This window comes from Anser brachyrhynchus (assembly GCF_964034855.1).
Source record: "Anser brachyrhynchus genome assembly, chromosome: 7".
NCBI classification, from domain to species: Eukaryota; Metazoa; Chordata; class Aves; order Anseriformes; family Anatidae; genus Anser; species Anser brachyrhynchus.
This window is the reverse complement of record NC_137701.1, coordinates 21,117,166-21,138,562: the sequence shown is the minus strand read 5'-3', so window position 1 is coordinate 21,138,562 and position 21,397 is coordinate 21,117,166. Positions and strand designations below refer to the sequence as shown.

Sequence of the window (21,397 nt, the reverse complement as noted above, 5' to 3'; positions counted from 1 at the left end):
CTTGGTTTAATAAGAGGTACTCCATTTCCCTACAGATGTAGCCTTCTGTCAGGGCAGTCTAATGGTCTCAGGACTATTTGGCTTGGGTGAGGTAAAAATAAAAATCATTTATTCACAGCTGTTAAAAAACATAATTGATTAGTGTATATATAATTTTCAATGGATCAACATTAATTGAAATAATTACTAATGCAAATTATTTGAATATTAATTGCCTTTTATTTTGGGAACACTTTAAACAATATACTGTTTTCTGATAGAAATTTGAATGACAGTCACAAATAAGGAACTGAAATACAAATAAGACGATGGGGAATATGGAACCAATTTCAGCCACAAATTTGCTCTTGTTTTAATAGTGTAAATGTGCTTGAGGGGTGGATAGGGGAAGTACAAATATATGTGTATTTATATAGACAAATCTACATATATTATACCATAAGTACATATATATGAACTTTGGTCTGGATAATTCAATATCTCCAGTGCTGCTAAATGCTATGGTGAAAGAGTTGTGATGTGTTTTTGTTTTTGAGAACATAGGATTTATAACAATATTCAATTGTATATTTACCATCTAGATAAATTAAGTTGATTTACATAGTGTCAGGTGGAAAGCAGAAATTCAGTTGGTTTATTTTGATTTTCATACTTAGCAGTTTTGTTCTCCTTGCAGCAAGGGTAAGTATTTTGTGCCACGTTTATTTGTCATACGCAGTGCTCTGCTTTCAGCATTGTGCTCACACACCTCATAAGCTGCTTAGTTAGCTACGGCAGCTGAGAACAGCACAGCCTTTCTTCAGGAGCATCAACATTTTAACTGCAGAGCTGCTTCTGCTGGTGGGTCACCAGAGCTAATTGTGTAGCAGTTGTCTCCAGGTAGCAGATCTGTACTGTTATTATCAGTCTACTGTATTGTGTGTGCTTGCAGCTGTCCTTTGTACGTGCATTGACTGTACAGAGGCAAAATGGAAGTAAGTTCACTTCTAATAATTCCAGGTAAGCTTTGAAAGGTTTGATGTATTTTGCTTCAGCTGAACATATGTGAATATGAACATATGTAGTATAGCTTACTTTCTGCCCATAAGCAGTATGTCCAGTGTACAAATAACAGCTAGTTCTCTGTATTATCTGTTTTGCCTCTTTTACAACCACCCCATGATCTGCCTGTGCACCTGCTGAAGTTCAAAAAAATCTTTGCAATGATCTTTGCAAAACAAGTAGAATTATATCCTTCAGTAGAAAATCTTCTTGTCAGGGAGTGAATTGTTGTGTATTTCTGTGAAGTGTTGTATTTCTGTAGACGATATAAATTGCACAGAATGCCTAATCACTGGCTTCTCGAAATGCCCTCCAGTTTGTGTGACTGATTCATTTATGTGCTGTTTTTGGCAGACCAGTGATTTGCCCCCCACCTCACTCTGACTTTGACCCTCAACAGAAACGGTATTGACAACTACCATCCTATTGTGTTTCTCCGTGTGATGTTAAGGTGTTTTCCATCCTAATGCTGTATGGCTGGGTGTGAAACCATGATGAAATTACAACTAGTACAAAAGGTGACGGTCTGTCTCCTTAGCAACCTGGGCTGCTGTGTGCACGTAACCAGTCTGTGCCAAAGTGCAGGACTTGGTGCTTATTCCCATGGCATTCACTGGCAAATCTCGAGATTAACTACATCATCCGCTGCTGCTTGGGGAAGCATACTGCCTCTTCTTTTTCGCTTGTACCAGCAAGGGAGGATTTTGCTGGATATAAAATAGGTACAGATGTGATGAAGTCTTTGCACAAGGTAGAGAAAGGAAGTAGCGTGTTTTTCAGTTTCAGATCATTTCTTCCAGGCTGTCTGCCTTCACACCCCGCTGGGCAGAGCAGGAATCAGCAGAGCCTCGGAAGCTAAGAGGCAGTTTGAGCTCCAGAGCTTTGACTGAAAAGGACAGATGGTCCCAAAAAATAAGTCTCTCTGAGTTCCCTGTAGAGACAGGAACATAATAAAGGATAAGTCAATGGTATTCTTCCTTTTTTATTTGGCTTTCAGAGAGTTTTGCTCTTCAGGGAGTTCCAGTGGTTTTAAAGGCAAGACAGAACTGGGGCATTCCTGAGGACTTAGCTCGTAAACTCTGACTGAGAGAACTGTTTCTTATTTAGACTTTGTTTTGAGGTAGTGCTCTCTGCTATCCAACATATAAAGTGAACTCTCCATCTAGATCTTTAATCAAGGAAAAAGTTGTAAAATCAGACTCTTGCTTTGAAAATTAAAATTAGCACCACTGGTGCTTCTATAAGTGGTGCATAAGATTGTAAGATTCTCATAAGTTCCACAGAAATTTAAAACTTATTTCAAACCAAAGCGATCGTTAAAGCCATATACACGCTGCATACGCAGTGTCAGAAAAGCAGTTCATTTTGTACATTTTCTGTGAGGCTGACCTCGCTATAGCCATGTTAACTGTCTGAAAGGTACTTGGTAGCAAAGTCCCTCGGCTGAATTTTTGGAAACAAAGAGAATGTAAATTAAGGGGAATATTTTTCTAAAACAATCATTTCAGGCTCTGTTACTAGAACAGAGGAGAATCTGACAGTGTTTAGTGCCAGCATTTTGCAGTAGTGTCATTTTACCACCATGTGCTTTATTTACTGAAGGTGTGGCTGTTAGCGGTGGAGCCCAGGGCATCCAGAGATGCTTTATTCATTCTTTTCCCTTTGTTTGATATCTAATATATTGTGATGCTGAGAGAAACTCAAAGACTTGTTTTTTCTTTTTTAACCAACAGTGCCAGTATACCTTCTCTTCATCATCCATCATGAATGCAAAGCCCTTTGATGCTCATATTGTTTCGGGGTAGCTTGTTAAACCTTCTAAGACTGAGATACATAGCAAGTTTTGCCATTGGCCTGTACTTAGAAGCGATTTAGTGTGCTTATAGAGTAAAAAGTGGTGGTGTCTTTGAATGTAGGAGACCTCAGCTATGTTCCTGGCACTGCTGCTGATGTCCAGTGTGACCTTGACCAGATGCTTCTTTTCCTTCCCTGGAAAACAAGAATATATCCATCTGCCTCATAAAGTTTGAGAACAAATAGCCAAGTATTTGCAAAGGACTCAGCACAATTATGAGAACCAGGCAACTATTGAGATAGTGACTGTGAGGAGATGGGCTCTAGAGGTTTTTCAAACAAGCAGATAAATATTATTCATGTATTAAAAAAGGAAGTGCATTTCATTAGTCACATATGGATAAGCCACTTTTCAGCTTTCTCTGAGTCATGACCTTGAAAGCAGACTTGCATGACTTTTTTTTTTTAAAGTGTCCATGGCTATGCAGATACTTCGGGAACTGTATAAAGAAACAAACAATCAAGAAACACAAGTATTCCTTCCAACCTCTGGGCAAAACTGCATTGAAGGAAATTCCAGCCAACGCCAAGTGTGGCGTCTGTAGTACAAGTTATTTCAATATTGCTGATGGATCTCCACACTGACTTTCTTACAAGTTTCTACAACAAATTTCATTTCTTTTCCTTCTCTTTAAGGCATGGTATAAGGAAATGAAATTATCATGTAGGCCTCTGAAATGAGAGTGGTGGTTTAAAGCTGACTTATTGAGTTGCATAGCATCTGCCTATTGCACTGTAAAACTCATCTTTTTCAAGAGATGAGGAATCTCTGGGATGAAATTGAGGTTATAATGAACTCTCTGAGGAACTAAGAAATATTTCAGAGCTTTCACTCAAGACATTCTGTTGATGAGAAGGGAATTAGGGAATTAACTAGTGACTAACTGCCCCCCCCCCCCCCCCCCCCCCCGAAAATAAATCGTATGCGTTGCTGTAGTATTTTAAATAGTATTTACAACACCCCTGATTTCTGATAAAGTAAATGATGGGGTCATGAGTTCCAGAGTAAAAGATGGGCGGGCCTTATGGGCATGTTGAATAGAACCTGGAGTGCGCCTGTTAGGGGAGTTTATGGAGAAAGTATCTGAGAGCTTGGTTTGTAATCAGGATCTTCTTCAGGAAAGGTTTTCTTAGAGCAGGCTCTGAGTGACTGTCTGCCAGCAGCTACCTGGGATGCTGACTTGCAGGTTTTACTCTGCAAAGCTGCAAAGCACTGTCCTAAACTGAAGCCCTAACACAGAACTTGGAAGTAATACAAGTTTAAAACAAACAAACAAACAAAACCCTTTTATAGGAACACAGATACAGCCATCCTGGGACATGCTATCAGAAGTTTCTGGTTGTCTCAAGTACAAATTGGCAACAATATTTAAAACTTTAAGGAAAAATCACAGAAGTAGATATTAGCAATATGCAGGGATCTGACATTTTCAGAGCAGTTCATATAATTGGTTAAATTTGAGAAGGTGAACTTGAGACAGAATTCCAAATCACGATAGAACGAAAGGCAATGAAGCTGTGATTTTTTGCTTGGGTCTGTTGCAAAGATAAAGGCTAAATTTAAACTTGAGTTTGGATCTCATGTTCAAATGCAGAATTGTTTCCAGGTTGTCTCTAATGGTTAGCTTCTGGTTACAATGCAAACAATTAGTTAACTGGTAATCTGCATTAGGTTTGTGATACAAAATTCTGGTGATGTCCAAGGAAAGATTCCTGTTAACTTCAATTTGTCTTAGACAAGGTACATGATATGTTAATTAAGATTTTTTTTTTTTTTAACTACTCAAACCTAGTAGGGACAAACAAACAAACCAAAATTGGCAGGAATGATTGATGGAATATTCTTATCTAAAAAACAGCTGTGCAAATCAGTCTATCTTCATGAATAGTCATAGAAGTTAGTAAGAATAACATCAATAGTATTCTCTGCTATTGCATTGGTTTCTGTAGGAAGTGCTTTCAAAACCAGAATTTAGTAGAGTGTATTTCTTTGTATCAATATCTGAAGCATTCCACAGAGCTTACCATATTAAAAAAATAAATAAATAAAAGGAAAAAAAAAGTAAGAGAAGTTCTATTTTACTGTTACATTTTGTGGGATTTTTCCTGGCTGGGATATACAGGCAAAGATAAGCATTTGAAAGCTATTTAGGATTTTAGACATGACTCAGTGGAGTCATGTGTCATACTAGGATGACCTGAATTGTGCATTAGGTTAATGTATTGTTTTCCTTTTTTTTTTTTTCTGATAGGTCATTGCTTGTGAACAGCAGTATGATTACTCATATGATGCTCGATGTGACGTATGGTCCTTGGGAATAACAGCTATTGAGCTGGGGGACGGAGACCCTCCTTTATTTGACATGCATCCGGTGAAAACCCTTTTTAAAATTCCAAGGTATGACACTAGATGGCTCTCTTCGCTCACTAGTTTGTTCAACCTAGTCAGGTGAAAGAAATATTTGGTAAACATCTTTGCTTCAAATCTTAAGAATCTCTCATAAGAAAACACATTAAAAAGATGTAATGTTAAGACTTTTTTTTCAGCCTGACTTCTACAACAGTTTATGGTTAGACCACCTTGAAATGATGTATAATAACATTTATTATATTCTCATTTTAGAAAGTAAAATCATATAATATCTAGGTACCTTTCTTCAAATGTATTTTTCTTAGCTACTATTGATTTTTTTTTCCCAGAAGAGGAAGAAGCCAACATTTGAAAATGTTGAATAATGTTTGTCAGTGTTATTCTTGTAGAGTCTTAGGCTGCTTTTTACTGTGGAAGAAAAGCACATGATTTTGACAGTACTATGAAACAGTCTGTCAATTTCAGCAAACAGTAGTCGTCATTTATTTTTTCATTTACCCAAGAATGGTAAGATTTGACAATCTGGATCCTCACACATGGATATGAAAAGAGGATAGAAATTGCTTCCGTGTGTGGTCATGTAAATTAACTGCATTACTTCATGATGACTGTTTTTGCTTTCATTTTGTTCTCATTTCATTGATGCTTCCTGAATAAGTTGATTAACAGTGTAAAATAGGGTTTAACAAAAAGAACAGTTGTGTTAATAGGAGAAATATATCAAGAATTCGTCTGCCATTGGCTACTGACTGGCATGTACTTGTCTTTTCTACATTTTGCTTGTAAAGAAAGAATTGCCACTGACTGATAACAGTTTAAAACCTTCAGCTATATGAGAGTTTGACCTTTTGTTATCTGCTCAGTTATCACGGGCTTTTAAAATTTCTTCTGATTGCAATTTGCATTTCTAATTAGGTCTATTTATATGCAGATGCAGTTGTGCTGGGTTCTGCATCATATAGTTATCTCCTTCTCCCCAGCCCAGACATGAACTGCCAACACTCTTTCCAAAATTATTCGTACTGAAGCAGCAGTTCATCTTGTGTCCTTTGCACAAGTGCAAAACAGATCCTGGCAATCAGGGCAGTGAGGGAAGCTTCAGATTACTAAAGCAATATCTATAAATTTTATCAGTGCTCAAAACAGCTTGAGAGGACAGAAGTCATATCAATGGTATAAAGTAACAGCAAACCATAGGATGATACATAGAATAAGACGTATGGGGGCTTTGATTTCTGTCTATAGTTTCTCTCTATGCCTATTTGCTGTTGCATCTCCTTATAACTTAGCAAGACCAATATGAATTATCTGTTTTAATGAAATAAATAATGGGTACATTTACTTAATAGAATGGTAGAAGTCTTTTATACTTATAAGTCAAGGGATTTCCCTCTGCTCTGTGTTTTATAAGCTATAGCTATGCTCTGCTACTGGTAACTGCATTCATATTAGATAAAATGGACCATGAGGAGTGTTGAGTGGCATAAGGGCCAGGGGTATGGGAGACAGAGCTTCTCTCCTGGCTCTTGTTTAAAGCCAATTCTGAGAGAGAGTAAATATGACCAGAAAGTGCATTCTTCTCTGTTGTGGTTTAACCCAGCAGGCAACTAAGCACCATATAGCCATTTGCTCGCTTCTCCCCAGTGGGATGTGGGAGAGAATTGGGGGGAAAAAAGTAAAACTCATGGGTTGAGATAAAGGCAGTTTAACAGGACACAAAAGGTAGGGAAAAACAACATCAATAATAATAATGATGATGATAGAATATACAAAAAAAGTGATTCACAATGCAGTTGCTCACCACCTGCCAACAGTTGCTCAGCCTGTCCCTGAGCCTGTTCCCCCCCACCCAGCCAACCCCACCAGTGTTGTTGTTCAGCAGGATGCCACATGGTGTGGGACATCCCTTTGGCCAGTCTGGGTCACCTGTCCTGGCTGTGTCCCCTCCCAGCTTCCTGTGCACCCCAAGGGCAGCACTGTTCAACAACAACAAAAACATCAGCATGTTATCAACATTATTTTCATCCTAAATCCAAAACATGGCACCATACCAGCTACTAGGAAGAAAATTAACTGTATCCCAGCTGAAACTGGGACACCCTCTTATAGTAGTTGGACAGTTTAGAAGTAATCTACTATATTGCAGCTGACCTTCCAAGACAGTTCAATCTCAAATCCTCAAAGTTCAGAGATCTGACATCTTTACACTTTTTGCTTTCATGATAATATCATGATTGTAAATGCAAATGTTAAGCCAGTTGGTCATTTCAGGAAGTTAGTATCCCAGAGTGGGTTTCTCATCTCTGAATTTATTCAATACAATTTCTTAACTACAATAATGTGTAGTAGCAAGGATGTCTACAGTTTAGCTATTTTTTATTGGAAGAACTCCCTCCTTTTATTTTTGTGTGCCACTTGCTAGCTCTGTTTGATAAACTTTGGCTGCCTTATAAGAGGATGGGGTTTAAACCTCCACCAGAGGTTTAAATCAAGCCATAATTCTGCACATCTGGTGAGATGAAGGAAGGGCTCACTCATCTGACTGCTGTCAGTGCATGATGGTGACAGCGGCACTCAGCTGAAGCCTGGAGCTTACTGCACCTCAGGGGTATAGTGAGAATGGGAGAACTTGTTCAGCTAGACTTTGCTTTCAACTGGGAAGTCACCATTAGCAGTTTCTGAAGTTGTGTTAGAACAGCCATTTGCCATTCAAGCCACATTACTATTGGAGTTCAGTGGAGCTGAAGGTGCACATTTCTAATTCTGGGATTCTATCACTTCTGTGTCAGGATATAGCCTTATGTAACTCCAGCTTTGTGTATGAGCCCATACTCTACTTTTTGACAGAGACATGTAATTTAATTTGTTAATAACCACTCCTCTTTCAGCTGTGGTTTCTTGTGGTTTGATGTGAAATTGGCAAATCAGGTTTCAGCTATTGTTCAATTACTAGTGTACTGAATTCACTAAAACGAAATGGCACCACATCACGTTTTAGTGATGGTGTAACTTTGGTACCCTACAGTCAAGCTCCATTTTGTCTGGAAGCATAAAAAGATACTGAGAACAATGAACAATAAATGTCATGTGTTATTGACTTCCTGCATATATCTGATTTCTCTGTGTTTTCTCCCATTATAATTTTTGATGATTGGATTGATTTGACCTTAGTTTCAAGAAGAAGGGGTGAAATTGCCATTCACAGTAAATGACACTTGGACATCACTTAGGCAGAGTTACCTGAAATTGTTTCCTTGTTCCCTTACATTCTTGGCTACTATAGATCTGTACTTTTCTATTTGTACTACTTTCAGTGTGCTAAACTGGTCTGATTTTTGTGCTGCTGATTTCTTTACATTAGCAGAAAACTTTTCAATACTTCACAACTTTTATTACCAATGAGTGAATAATCTGTTTTCATGAATGTACCTTAAAATGTTAGTTGCTAAATAATAATAGATAGTTAATAGATAATAAACTAGATAATAAAATCTGTATGTGTGTTTCCACAGAATTCCTCCATTCCCAAGTTGGAAACTAAAGTAGTTAAGTTTCTGTTCGTTTAGTTGTTGGCCTTTTTTCTGGACTGCCAGTAGGTGTGCTGCTAGCCTTGGCTTTGAGTATCAACTTGGTGAGTTATGGACCTAGGTGTTAGTCTTAAATGAAGTGCAATGAGATCTGTGCAGTTTACTTTGACTTTACAGGGTTTGAATCAACCAATGAATGAATGATTTCGTACTGTGTCTCAGCAATTACATACCACCAAAATCTCTGGAGGCACCTTCTGTCCTTCTGTGTTGAACGCAACTTGTGCTAGCAAATGATACACAATTAGGCTTTTATGTTTTTTTCTATGCTATTTTAAGCAAGAAAATGGGAAAAGATAACAGTAGTCAAACATGATATGCTTTTTGGATTCTCTAAATAAGAAGAAAATAAGGTAGTAAATTCAGTTGTTACTAGTTACAAAGCCTAAATGTTCTTCCAGTAGGTAACAAATTACAGTTTTCTATTCTTTCTATACAGCAGTTAGAACGATAGTAGGGAAGGTCAGAGTGACATTGCTTTAGAAAATGAAATACTCAGCAAAGCATAGTTAAATTTCAGTCCACAGGAAACTCTGCGGAGGAATTAAATCTTTATTCTAAAACTTAAGATTTCTGTTTAGCTTATCACCTCTAGCTAACACAGGTCCATGTCTCAATTCTGTAACTTGAGCCAGGAATGTACAAAGCACCGGTTTGAACAGACCAGAGATCTGCAAAGGAGCATGTCTGCATGTATATATCATAGGACCCGCCCACATGTTTGGGCATTGTTGCAAGGGGAGGCCTCTTATGCCCATTTAAATCTAGAATTATCTTTATCATTTCTATTTCAAATACTTTACATTCACCTCTTCAGAGGACATTAGTGGAAAAAAACATATCTAGTTGCTAAAAATATTCTCTCTATCCCATTCTAGATATATATCTCATTGAAAGACTGTTTAAATTAGGATTTTCTTATAGTTTGCTATACAAGATAGTATCTATAAGGAAACAACAGGGCTTGTAGTGTCAGCCCTGTGAGCTGACAAATGAGACTGGCAGCTGGTCCAGAAGAGAAATAACGTGGAAAATCCTGAATTGGTACCAACATATCTGATTTGTGTGTTCTCTGTCAGTGCTGAGGTTCTTAGCTCTGTACTTTCATAACTGTATTTATCTGGTAGTTTTAACATCTCTGTCCTTATAGTGTTGCTGGACAAAGATTCAGATACTTTCATCTCTGATCTGGATCCTGTCTGCTGAAAGTGCTTCTTTTGGCTGAAGATAGTTCTTAACAGGACATTCTAAATAACAAGGCCTCAGTCATGTCTGTCTGTCTCCTACATCTCCTCAACACGAGCAGCAACTGTCTTGTCAGAATACGACTTACTCTTTCTTATTTGCAGTTCTCTTCTCCCATCTTGTTCGGGGTAAGGATTTTATTATGAAAATTCTAGTGGAAGGCTCATAAATGCTTCTGATAGATAAATAGCAGTAGTTGAAAGGCTGCAAACAGATGTGTTACTTCCTGTTCTCCATTTTCAGTGTATTTTAAACTGTAACTACTAACTGCCTGCAGTATGATGTGGATGACATATGTTCACTGATGACCTGACAATGATGATCCTTGTCCTGAACAAGAGACACGCATGCGCTGTTTCTCACACTTAGAATTCCATCTAGCAGCTACCAGAAATCTGTTTGAGCAAAACAATATAAAGCTTTCTTTTCATTGAGTCCAGCAAAAGAAAACATGATTAGAGATTGAATTTATCTCAAAAAGAACTGAATTTCAGAGGGCAAGTGAACACTCAGAATTTACTGAGTGTCTGAAGTCAGGCATGAAAAATAGGTGACTCCAGTGTGCTGCACTCTTCTGAAAACCTGACCATTGTTTCATAGTAGGAGATGCTGGATGCTGAACATTTCTGAAAATACTGTTTTGTTTGTTTGTTTGTTTTTTAAGATATGAAGTGTTAACTTTATATTTTTGATAACGTGGCATGAGCTGTTGGCCAGATGCTTAAGCATTTTTCAGTGGTTAACCTCTTTTCTTGTCCGACAGAGAATATCTAATAGCAAAGATGGAGAGAGGAAGAAAATGTCAGTTAAATTTTAAGTGAGATATTTCATTAGACACTAGCCTTCTGGACCTAATCTTTGTATTTATTGTGTGGATTTGGAAGAGAAGAGGGTGTGTGTTCATGGATTAATGGAAATTTTAAAAACCTTTCTCATTCATGAACGCTTTATTATATGAATGTGCACTGTTTTGGAAACAGTTGTGATACTACATGCCTGAGTCTTATTCTTAAAAATGCTAATAAGAAAGGAAGCATTATCTTAGAGAAAATGTTATTGTTCTGTTTTGCAATGATGTGAACATAGTCCCTCATCAAAATGAATTCTTGGATCTAAATCATAAATCTCCTGAAAAGGGACCTCCAGTGCCTACAGATAGTGATAAATCATACTGAGAAGACACTGAACCATGAAACGATTCTGTTAACATGTCATCTGTCTAGGAATATATTTTCAAATCTCCAACAGAAGGGTCTAAATTATGAAAGGAAGAGGGCCTAACAAAGTTGGTAGTTTGGGAGTTGATACTTTTAACCTCTTCCATCTGCTGCCACTACTTAGATGTGTCTGTTTTGGCAAAATACTACAAAGTAAAAGATTGTCAAATACTATTAGACCTCAGCTTTTTGAAGTAAAATAGATGCATAAATTCTTCAAAGAATGTTGTGAGAAGTGTAACATCATATCAGTGTTATCTCTTAAGGTAGTAGTGATTTGAAATTTTGAAAAGAAAATTTATGTGTATGAAAAGTAACATGGCAAAGAGGAGATAATATACATTGTAGTCTGGAAAGGGTATTTACCAGTGGAAAGTGAGGATTTTAGACCATGTTGCACAGATCCTTTGTTTCAGGATCTGGCTCTTTATCATCCTGTTTACCCTGTTATCCTGTTTACCACAGGAATATGGTAAATTTAGAGCAATTTTCTAGGCTCACTGACAGCTAATATTAACAGAAACTGAATCAAATTTTCCTCTCATCTGTATCGGTCAAGTATTGCTCTTCTGAAAGCAGGAGAAGACACCTGTCTCCCTTCTCCTGTAGGTGAGTTTGAGGTTCCTCCCCTCTGGATGGCAGCACAACCTCCTGGTGTATCAGTTGCTTCTCCTAGCTTTGTATTGTAAGCAAACTTGCTGAGGGTGTACTCTGCCCCATCAACCTGATCGCTAGTGAAGATGCTGGACAGGACTGGACTCAATATTCACCCCTGGGGTATGCCACACTACTGATGTCCAACTAGGCTTCGAATCACTAATCGCCACCATCTGGGCTTGGTCATTTAGACAGTTTTTGGTCCAACTCACTGTCTGCTCATCTAGGCCATGTGTTATCAGCTTCTTTGTCAGTTTCTTGTGGAAAACTGTGTTAAAAGCCTTACTGAGTCAAGGTAGGACTACATCTACTGTTCTCCCTTCATCTGTTCTTTACTGCATAATTGTAGGGGCTCTTGGCACAGCTTTTCTAAAGCTTTATAATGCCTCTTGGTTCTTCCTTGGTGAACAGAGTCTGATGAGAGTTAGAAGTTGTTTGTCTCTGTAGGTACCCCTACCCGTTGAGCATATATGTTCAATCATATGGTGGTAAGGAAAGGGAAAATCAAAGTGAAGGGCTTTCTTTTGCAGAAACCAGGTGGTTTCTGCAAAGATGTAATTCTAAAACCCCAGGTCCATATTCAGGTAAGCCAAGGAGCAAGATGGGTGAATGTCCTGGCATTTTGTTTGTATAATCTGACAAAACATGTATTAATTCCATGGGGAAAGAGTGCTAAGAGGACAAGATGTTTAAATGTTACTGTTATCACATTGTCTCACAGTTTACAACATTACCAAAATGTGCTTGATCAGGGACTCTGTCCTTCTAAAGATATATAGAAGTTATATGTTACTAAGTCATTTCCAGCAGGTATATGAACTGGTAAAAGTCAAGTGTGTCCTAGAGTTTCAATATCAGACCTGAACAGACTTTTCCCAGGGTTGAATTGAGTAATGAGTGTCTGGTAGTAGTATTATTTTCCTTACATCATCTATGTCTAAAAAGCAGAGAGAGCAGTTTGTGTCTAAGATCATATCAAATATGTATGGATAACTAGTCTTTAAATCTGGCAATACATCTAAAAATGGAAGTATATGCAGTTAGCAGATATATCATAGTAAAACCGTTCCCATTACCTTATAGCATTTTAATATATTTGAAAAAGTGGCAAAATATTATAAACATTTTCTGTATACTACATGAGACAGTGGAGATTAAGTCCTAGAGTTAAATCATCATGGTGCAATTTCCCTCCTGTCTTTCTTTAGCTAGTTAGTTATCACATAAACAATTATATAGTTGCATATGTTATCTTATTGATTTTGTCTTTCTATTCCATTTCATACATTGTTTGCAAGTAGAATTTGATTTTGCAGTTACATTCTTTCCTCAGATGTATTCATAGACTAATTTCAGCAAGTAATTCACGCTCTGTGGCTTGTTGTTGAATAGCCTGTTATAAGCATTTACTATTTCAGCTGTTAGGAAGGACTTTGCCTAAATAGTGGTTGCCATTTTGTGATTGGTTAAGAGTCTTTCCTCCAACTGACTTTCTGGTGGGTACAGGCAATTACAAGTAGAAGGGCATTGTTTTATATTTATATTCTCCAGTGCTTATTTAAAACAGGCTGTTTCAGCAAACATTCCTGCCAGTATATCTGTTGATAAAACATTCAAGGAATTTACACGCACAAGAGCTAAAATGTGTGCAGCTGAAATGAATTCACTGAGAAACTCAAATGAATAATCATGAAAATAAACATGCCCAGCTCTCAGCCATTTTCTGAGCAAACAAGAAAAGAATCATCTCTCGTATTCTGCTTTATTCTCAGCACTGCACTCTCACCCTCTCAGAGCTCTAGGTAGAAGCCGAGATGCCTAGCAGATGGTTTTAGTGACTTCATATGCCATTCACTTCATGCATTAAATGCACGTAAACTGTTTTAGTCAACCAGTTTCTGAAGTAAATTACTACTTTTCAAAATCCATTGCATAAGTAATAGCAGACGGCTAAGATACAGTAAGTGCCATTTTGTTTTGCTCTAGTGGAAAATTTCATGCTGACAAGGTCAAGCCCTGCAGTCTGAGAGCAGTCAAGTGATGAAAGGCGCATCCAGCACAAGGAGAGGTGGTAGATGGACATCTACTAACTGTTGTCTCCTTCAGGAGAAGTGAGGATTTTAAATGTAGCTTAGATTTATGGAGTTGAGCTAGCTACAAAATATTGCTTTAATTATGTAAATGAAAAATAAATTATTTTTAGTGTATTTTCAAAACTTCTAATTTCTTGACAATTTATATGGAAGCACAGTAGTTAACAGCATTGTCTGTAGTTGTCCTGTAGTTCTGAAGGCAAGAAAATAATCCTCGATACAGCAATTATGAATTTTAAGGAAGTTCTTGTTAAAGTGCCTGGTAAACTAGAGGTTGTAATGGAGAAAGTGTAGAATGGCTGAATATTTTTTTAGTACAGGGAAGTACTTGTGCTCTGCATTTGAAATGAGTTTGAAGAGAGAGTGGGAAAATCAGTCAGTTATAAATAGTTAACAGCCAATTTTCCACTATTCAGCCAAGAGAACAGCTTCCTTCTAGGCAGATAATTCACATGTAATATTGCTTTGCAGTAAGACATTTTCTGTTCAGATATTTTTATATGATTGATTAATATACTATGTTATGGAAATAGATTCTTAGGCTAAAAATAATTGAGATAATCTCAGACTCAAATTGCTCAGTAAAGAACTAGGTAGCTACACTTTCAACATATAAATCTACATCATTACTAGAGGTTGCTGAGAGGCTGCTGATGCCTTATTAGATAAGGTTTAGATAGATTACCTGCAGCACTAAACAATTTACTGAGAACAGAAAATGGGCTTTCAATACAGTCTAGAAATGAAACATCACAATTATTTGAGGTCCTCTGTAACCTTGGAAACAATTGGGAGCAGTGACATCAGCAACAATTATGTGCAATTTTTGTCTTTAGTTTATCACCAAGGTAACCAGAGCAGGTTTCCCTGCTTGAAATTTTAAGAATGTCTTGGTTCAATATTAAGTGAGCATGCATGAAGCAAGCTGTTTAGCATCTGTTAAAATTACATTATGTTTCCCTTTCAAAATGGTCCATCAGGATTTAAATTGTGTAAACTCAACTCATCTCTCCTCCTCACCCCCAGCCAGCCCCCTTTTGGAACAGCTGCAGGCAAATGAAGCCTTCATTACTGCGTTAAATTCACTGAATACTGGAAAGAAGGAAAACACTGAATTCCTGTTGCTGGCAACAAATACCAAATATTGCAATTGTATGTAGAGGCTACAAATTGCCCTACGTTGTTTTTGAGGGTGGTACTCACCCACAGTTGAGGACTGATGATATTCCTACATCTAACTTGCTCAGGAAAGCTTTGCATTAAAGTCTAGGTTCCTAAGAGACCCTCAGACAGTGTTGCCTGAGAAATATATTGGATCAGTGATTCCCTTAGATTCCCAGGCCATGAGGCATCCTTCTTCAGCCTGCTTCGCCTTGTGGTTGTGTCAGTCAGCAATGGTCTAGCATGATATCCATCTTCATGCTTGCTCCAGAGAGGGTTTTTTTTTTTTGCTGCAGTGGGCCTTGGGGAAAGCAACATTTGAATTAAAACTTTGTTGTATAGGGGAAAAAGCTATATTCCCATTCATAAATGCTATGAGACAGGTGCCATAATGCTGATTGGGAGGATATTCAGGCCACATCTCTCATCTATGTGTAGTTCAGGTTTAGAGAGACACATTTTACTACTAAGTGGTGATTATCATTGAGTCATGGAGGTAAAAGGGCAAGCTGCAAATAAGTTGTCTTTTAGTTTTCAGTTTAACACTGGAACACAGTCTCAGGTTAAAGCCACATCAAACGGCAATTTAGGAATGTATGTATAGATTTAAGTTGCATATTTTACCTGTGATGTCTCTGTCAAACATTTTGTTTTTTGTGTGCATACATGTTTACCCGTAGGTTGCTGCGCACACAAAACACATTTATGTTCTGGTAAGTTATTGTGCATTAAGCTTATCATAGAATCATCTAGGTTGGAAGAGACCTCCAAGATCACTGAGTCCAACCTCTGACCTAACACTAACAAGTCCTCCACTAAACCATATCACTAAGCTCTACATCTAAATGTCTCTTAAAGACCTCCAGGGATGGTGACTCAACCACTTCGCTGGGCAGCCCATTCCAATGCCTAACAACCACTTCCTAATATCCAACCTAAATCTCCCCTGGCGCAACTTTAGCCCATTCCCCCTTGTCCTGTCACCAGGCACGTGGGAGAACAGACCAACCCCCACCTCGCTACAGCCTCCTTTAAGGTACCTGTAGAGTGCGATAAGGTCGCCCCTGAGCCTTCTCTTTTCCAGACTGAACAATCCCAGCTCCCTCAGCCGCTCCTCATAAGACTTGTTCTCCAGACCCCTCACCAGCTTCATTACCCTTCTCTGGACTCGCTTGAGCACCTCCATGTCCTTCTTGTAGCGAGGGGCCTTTTTTTGCTGGGCTATCAGTGTACAGGCAAGTTGCCATGCTTGTGTCTTTGAGATCAAGTTAGAACTTGATTTTTCAAGGAAGGTAATACAGATCTGATCGTGTTTTGAGTGCAGTCCTGAAGAAATGAAACTAGATTTCAAACCATTAGCCCTGGGGGTTTCTAAAACATACCTCTCAGCCTATGGTTAATGTTGGAGTTCAGTAGCCCACATCACTTACAATGAATCAAAAAATTTAAATTAAACTTTTTGCTTGAAAAAAGATAATCTGCTCACATACTTTGGTACTGCAGAGGGAATAAGACACCTCACACATTTCACAGTACCAAAGGCTTTCATGGGATGTAATTGAAAAATGGATGCCTTTCTCAGAAATAGAATATTGATGTTCATATTTGTAATGGAATTAATTCACTGACTGATAGAAGCAGAAGAAAATGGAAGCCAACCTTTTTAGATAGTAGTCCTAGACCAGCAAGATTGTATTTATCTTTAGGATTGCAAAGAATGTGCAATTGTTATTTTTTTTTTATTTTTCTAATAATAATAAGTCCCCAAATACTGATGTGCTTTGACCTCTGAAGTCTTTACCAGAAATATGGAATAACAAATAATCACACTATTTGCAAACATGCTTGGTGAAAAGGAGCTGTGCCTTGAAATATATTGATTCACTTGTTACAGTTTTCAGTTTGATTAATGTTAAAATGCCATGCAGTATATTTAATCATTATTCATGATTAGTGCAGTAATAATGCACTGGGCATATCTACACATTTACTATTAACAATTAATGTCTTATATTTCTTTCCTATCATAGATGCAATCATAAGGTAGAACTCATAAAAATTTTGAAGAAATATTTATTGGAGTAGACACTGGTTATAAATCTTGATAACTAGGATATTCAGGAAGTTAATAATGATTTCCATAGGTTTATTTTATGATAATGAAAGGCCATTTAGATTATAGCTGTGTTGCAGCTTCTCTCAAGAATCTGACCAGGAGATGCAAGTTTTCACCACTGTTGCAAGGACAAGAAAAACTCTCAGGCAAGAGATGAAGTACTGCATTCTGTGCCGGGAGACCACATTTTACATATGAACAGTCTGAAACGTAGTCAGACTAAACAACTGTTGGATTCCAGGTCTACAAACATTACACTAGTACTGTGTGAAGAAATAGCAGGCAGGGAAAGGAGAATGGAAGAGGAGGAAAAAAGTGATTAATGATATGGTGAATTGGTCTGTAAGTCTGGTCCTGTGGCAGCACCAGTATTTACATGGAGCTATTCGACTGACAGCAAATGCCCCGTGTGAAAGCCTGACTGGATAAAGTGCTGAGCAACCTGAACTGAGCTCAGAGCTGCTTCTGCTTTAAGCAGGAGGTTGAACTAGAGACGTCCTGAGGTCTTCCAGCTTGCATTAGTCTGTGCTGTGGTAAAAAGATTCTTGTCATCCATGCAAGTCTATAAGTGGAAATTTGGGTAGTAAACAGATAGAAGATAAATACTTCACTTCTTTATCAAGTCTGAATGAGACAATAATTGGACTAATTGTTCTGGTTGTTAGTAACCAAAATAAAATAAAATTGAGGGCATGCAAAAGATAAAAAATAAAATTAGCTGAGAAGACAGGAGAAGAAGCTGGTAAAACTGATCAAAACCAAGTGAGTTTTCCAGGAAAATTGTGATTATTTTTAATGAGAACTACCCTTATATTGAAAAATTAGAAGCAATTTGAGCATAGCTCTGGTTTTCTCTAGGATAGAGGTATTTAAGGTTGGCAGTTCAATCTGCTTGGCAAGTGGATGATGAAATCCAATGACTGAAAGCTGTATTTAGAAAAATTTAAACAGAAAATACATCACTTTATTCATGGGAGCAGTATTTTAGCAGGCACTCATACCCTGATGAACAAAATAAGTCAGGTATGAGATGGTGGTGGTGGTCTATTCCAGGCTTGGAACTGGGAGTCTGTGTAAGTATAGCTGCTTAAAACAGGATCAGAAGTGTTAGTGATGCACGTACGAGAGAACTGATAATTTTGGGGCTTGCCTGATGGCCTAGCTCCAGTACTATATGAAACATTTTTTTGAAAGGAGGACACACGGTGTTGTCTTCTGCAGTATGATTGTAGGAGAAGAAAGTCTCAGACTATGGCTGGAAAATCAGACACATGGCAAAGGGGAGAACAAGACATGTCTGTGAGAGCAGGGGGGAGCCTGGTTGAAAGCAAGTATTGTGTTTTTGGTAAGGGAGTGCATAAGTTTTTGTTTTTATTTTTCCTGTGCAGATGGTGCTTTTGTAACCTTATGAGGGCAGGAGCATCTCTCTTCTTGAGAGAGTTAGTGTCAGTGTTTTGGTGTTCAGCAGCAGTCTCTAAGAATATTAGGAAAAAATAGTTGTAACAACTTTCACCTTTCTACCTGGCTGACTAAAATGGTTTGACTTTATGCAGTTTAGTTTGGTTAAATTATCCAAAATGCTGCTTCTATGTTTCTTCATTCACAGTATAGGTTAATCAGATTCCCTTTTACCAGACTATTCACATAATAGACCAAGTGCTGGGTGAGAATGTGCTGAATTACAAGAAGATAGCTTTATTGGGCAAGTTGATGAACCATGATCTGCTGCTAGCATGCAAATGTGTCAGACTTCTTCAGGCAGCATCTGCTTGAACTGTCTAGGGAAACCAAAAGAACACTAAACATCCTACTCTGGAACAAAAACAGAGATCTGACTTGGTGAAAGTGTAATTTTCTTCTCTGTTTAGTCATGATACGTGTGTTTTGTTTTGTTTTTATTTGAATGCTCATGTCATGACAACATATATAATCGCCTCTTAGTTCCTCATAATTAATTACTGAGAGGAAATTTAGGAAAGAAGCAAGGTTTGTGTTCTATATTGTTTCCTGTATTTTTATTATTATAAAAATATTTTACTTCTCAGCTCATTTATTTCAAAGTTGGCTTTAAATAAAAAACAAAACAAACAAACAACCCTCCCCCCACTGGATTCTTGCATTGGATATTCAAGCCTTGCAGAACCTATGATGACTTTTAAAAAGACTCCTCAGATGCAGTTAGTGCTCACTCCAATCAAATATGCAGTAATACTCTTTGTGAGAGCTCTCTTTGAAGCATATCTAACTTCTTCAGTTTGGAGGATCTCACTAAATCTGTCAGAACTCTGCACTCCAGAAAAAAGTGGGGAAGACATGACTATGTATAGTTTAATTGTTGTTAGGTGTCTAAAAGGACACAAATGCATTTTTTTTTCCCACATATTTATTGAGGAAATAAGAGTGTTTGATTGTAGATCACAGCTGACTTTATTTGGAACATAAGTACCTGATGTTTTTTAACATTTTAAAGGTAAAACCGTGCTGTAATTTGGATTCTTGTTCAGTGTGTTAATGTTTACTATAGAAAAAGACAGCTAAAACACATTTTTGTATCCAAAACAATTACTGCTATTGCATTCTGTACATTGTTTATACCATGTTTTTTATTGATGTTCACAGAAGATTAAATCCTTTCCCAGTTAAAGTTGGAGGCAAAAATCTAACGTTTTTTAGGGCACCCAGATTTCACCTGATTTTTTTCTTCCACAGTTTGAACAACGTGCTTATCTCATACCTGTTTCTTTATCTTAAAGTATTCCTCCTGTCCATTCTTTCACCACCAGTTACTTTGGAGTTTTACCCATTCCCAGGATATTGCAGTCTATCATGTGGTAGTTTGCATTCCATAGTAGTCACGAAAGTAACAGTCTTCAAAGCATTTATTTTTAAAAGTCTGTATTGTACTTCTGTTTCCTAGATTACATCCTTGGCTATTTTCTTGTTTCATCTCGCTGTGTCAAATGCCAATGTTCTCTTAACCCATACAGAATGATTTATGTCAGCTCTTTCTTGTCTTCCAACAGTGTTTCATCACTGTGCTGCTTTAAATGTTTTAATTATCTCTCCTCTAAACTTCTTGCTTTCTCAAGTCTGTCCTCTTCAATCTCCTCAGAGTGTTTAGGGATGGTGCTTTTGGTTTTTTTTTTTTTTGGTTGTTTGTTTTGTTTTGTTTTTTGTTTTTGAGAGAGAGAGAGACTATTCTTTCTTTGCCTTTGGTGATCTTGGTTTGCTTGTCACCTGTGTTTATTAGTTTTCACTTCAGTTGTAATCTACCGGGATTCCTGAGTCATACAATGTTTTATAAGGGAGACCAAAATTCAAATGTTTTGAAAGTGAGCTTATTGGAAGGAATAGGACAGGAAACAAATTCCAATCCACATACGGTCCTTATGCTCAGGAGGCGTGTTATCTGGTAAGAGAATTCCGTTAAAAAAATAAAAAAGGTATTCTTACAGGTCTTGTACAATTCTTCATGCTTCAGTACTTAGTGAATTTCTTACAAGGGACATGATAAAGATTCTAATGGTTCATTGGAAATGTGCCACCATTAACTAATGTATTCCTTCTATAAGTATTCATTTCTGAACCAGACTGGTAAGGGTATCAGAATAATATCACTTCTTAAAATGCTATGAGCCAGACTAAACTGAAAGCAGTGAGTAAGGTGTGAGTCATAAAAAGTATGAATAAAGAGCAATCCTTGTTTCCTGTTGAAAATACAGAGTGTAGGTGCTTGTTCTCATCAACCATAATGACTGAATTCCATGTTCAGTACTAGCCATATCAAGCATATAGTAATAAACTTATTTTATGAGGTTATTGTTGCGTTTGTTCATATTTCCGTAGAGCCTCAACTAAGAAAAGGTTCATCTCTCTCTCAGAAATGGAAGGATAAGAAAGTGTCTTCCTCTTTGAAAATAAAAGCCAAATTAGGCAATAAAGAAATAAAAGTAAAGAAGTACAAGTAGCAAAAAGTTTTGCCCAGTATATCATAGAAGTTTACTGGCAGAGGTGGTTAGAACAGAAAATTTTATATTCTGATTCCTCGTTCAGTA

At 37.5% G+C, this 21,397-nt stretch overlaps 1 protein-coding gene across 5 annotated transcripts in view; it reads left to right on the top strand.

Moving 5' to 3' along the window:
- Window positions 1-21,397, top strand: part of MYO3B (myosin IIIB) — a gene marked incomplete at its 5' end in the record, with an annotated part of 256,357 nt that overhangs the window by 44,557 nt on the left and 190,403 nt on the right. For 4 of the 5 annotated variants that reach the window (XM_080600926.1, XM_080600928.1, XM_080600929.1 and 1 more), the window contains one exon: window positions 5,148-5,293. In XM_080600926.1, the coding sequence (XP_080457052.1) occupies window positions 5,148-5,293 (146 nt within the window). Of the gene's footprint in view, window positions 1-5,147; window positions 5,294-5,595; window positions 7,483-21,397 lie in introns of those variants that run through there. The other variant, XM_080600927.1, reaches the window with a different exon arrangement.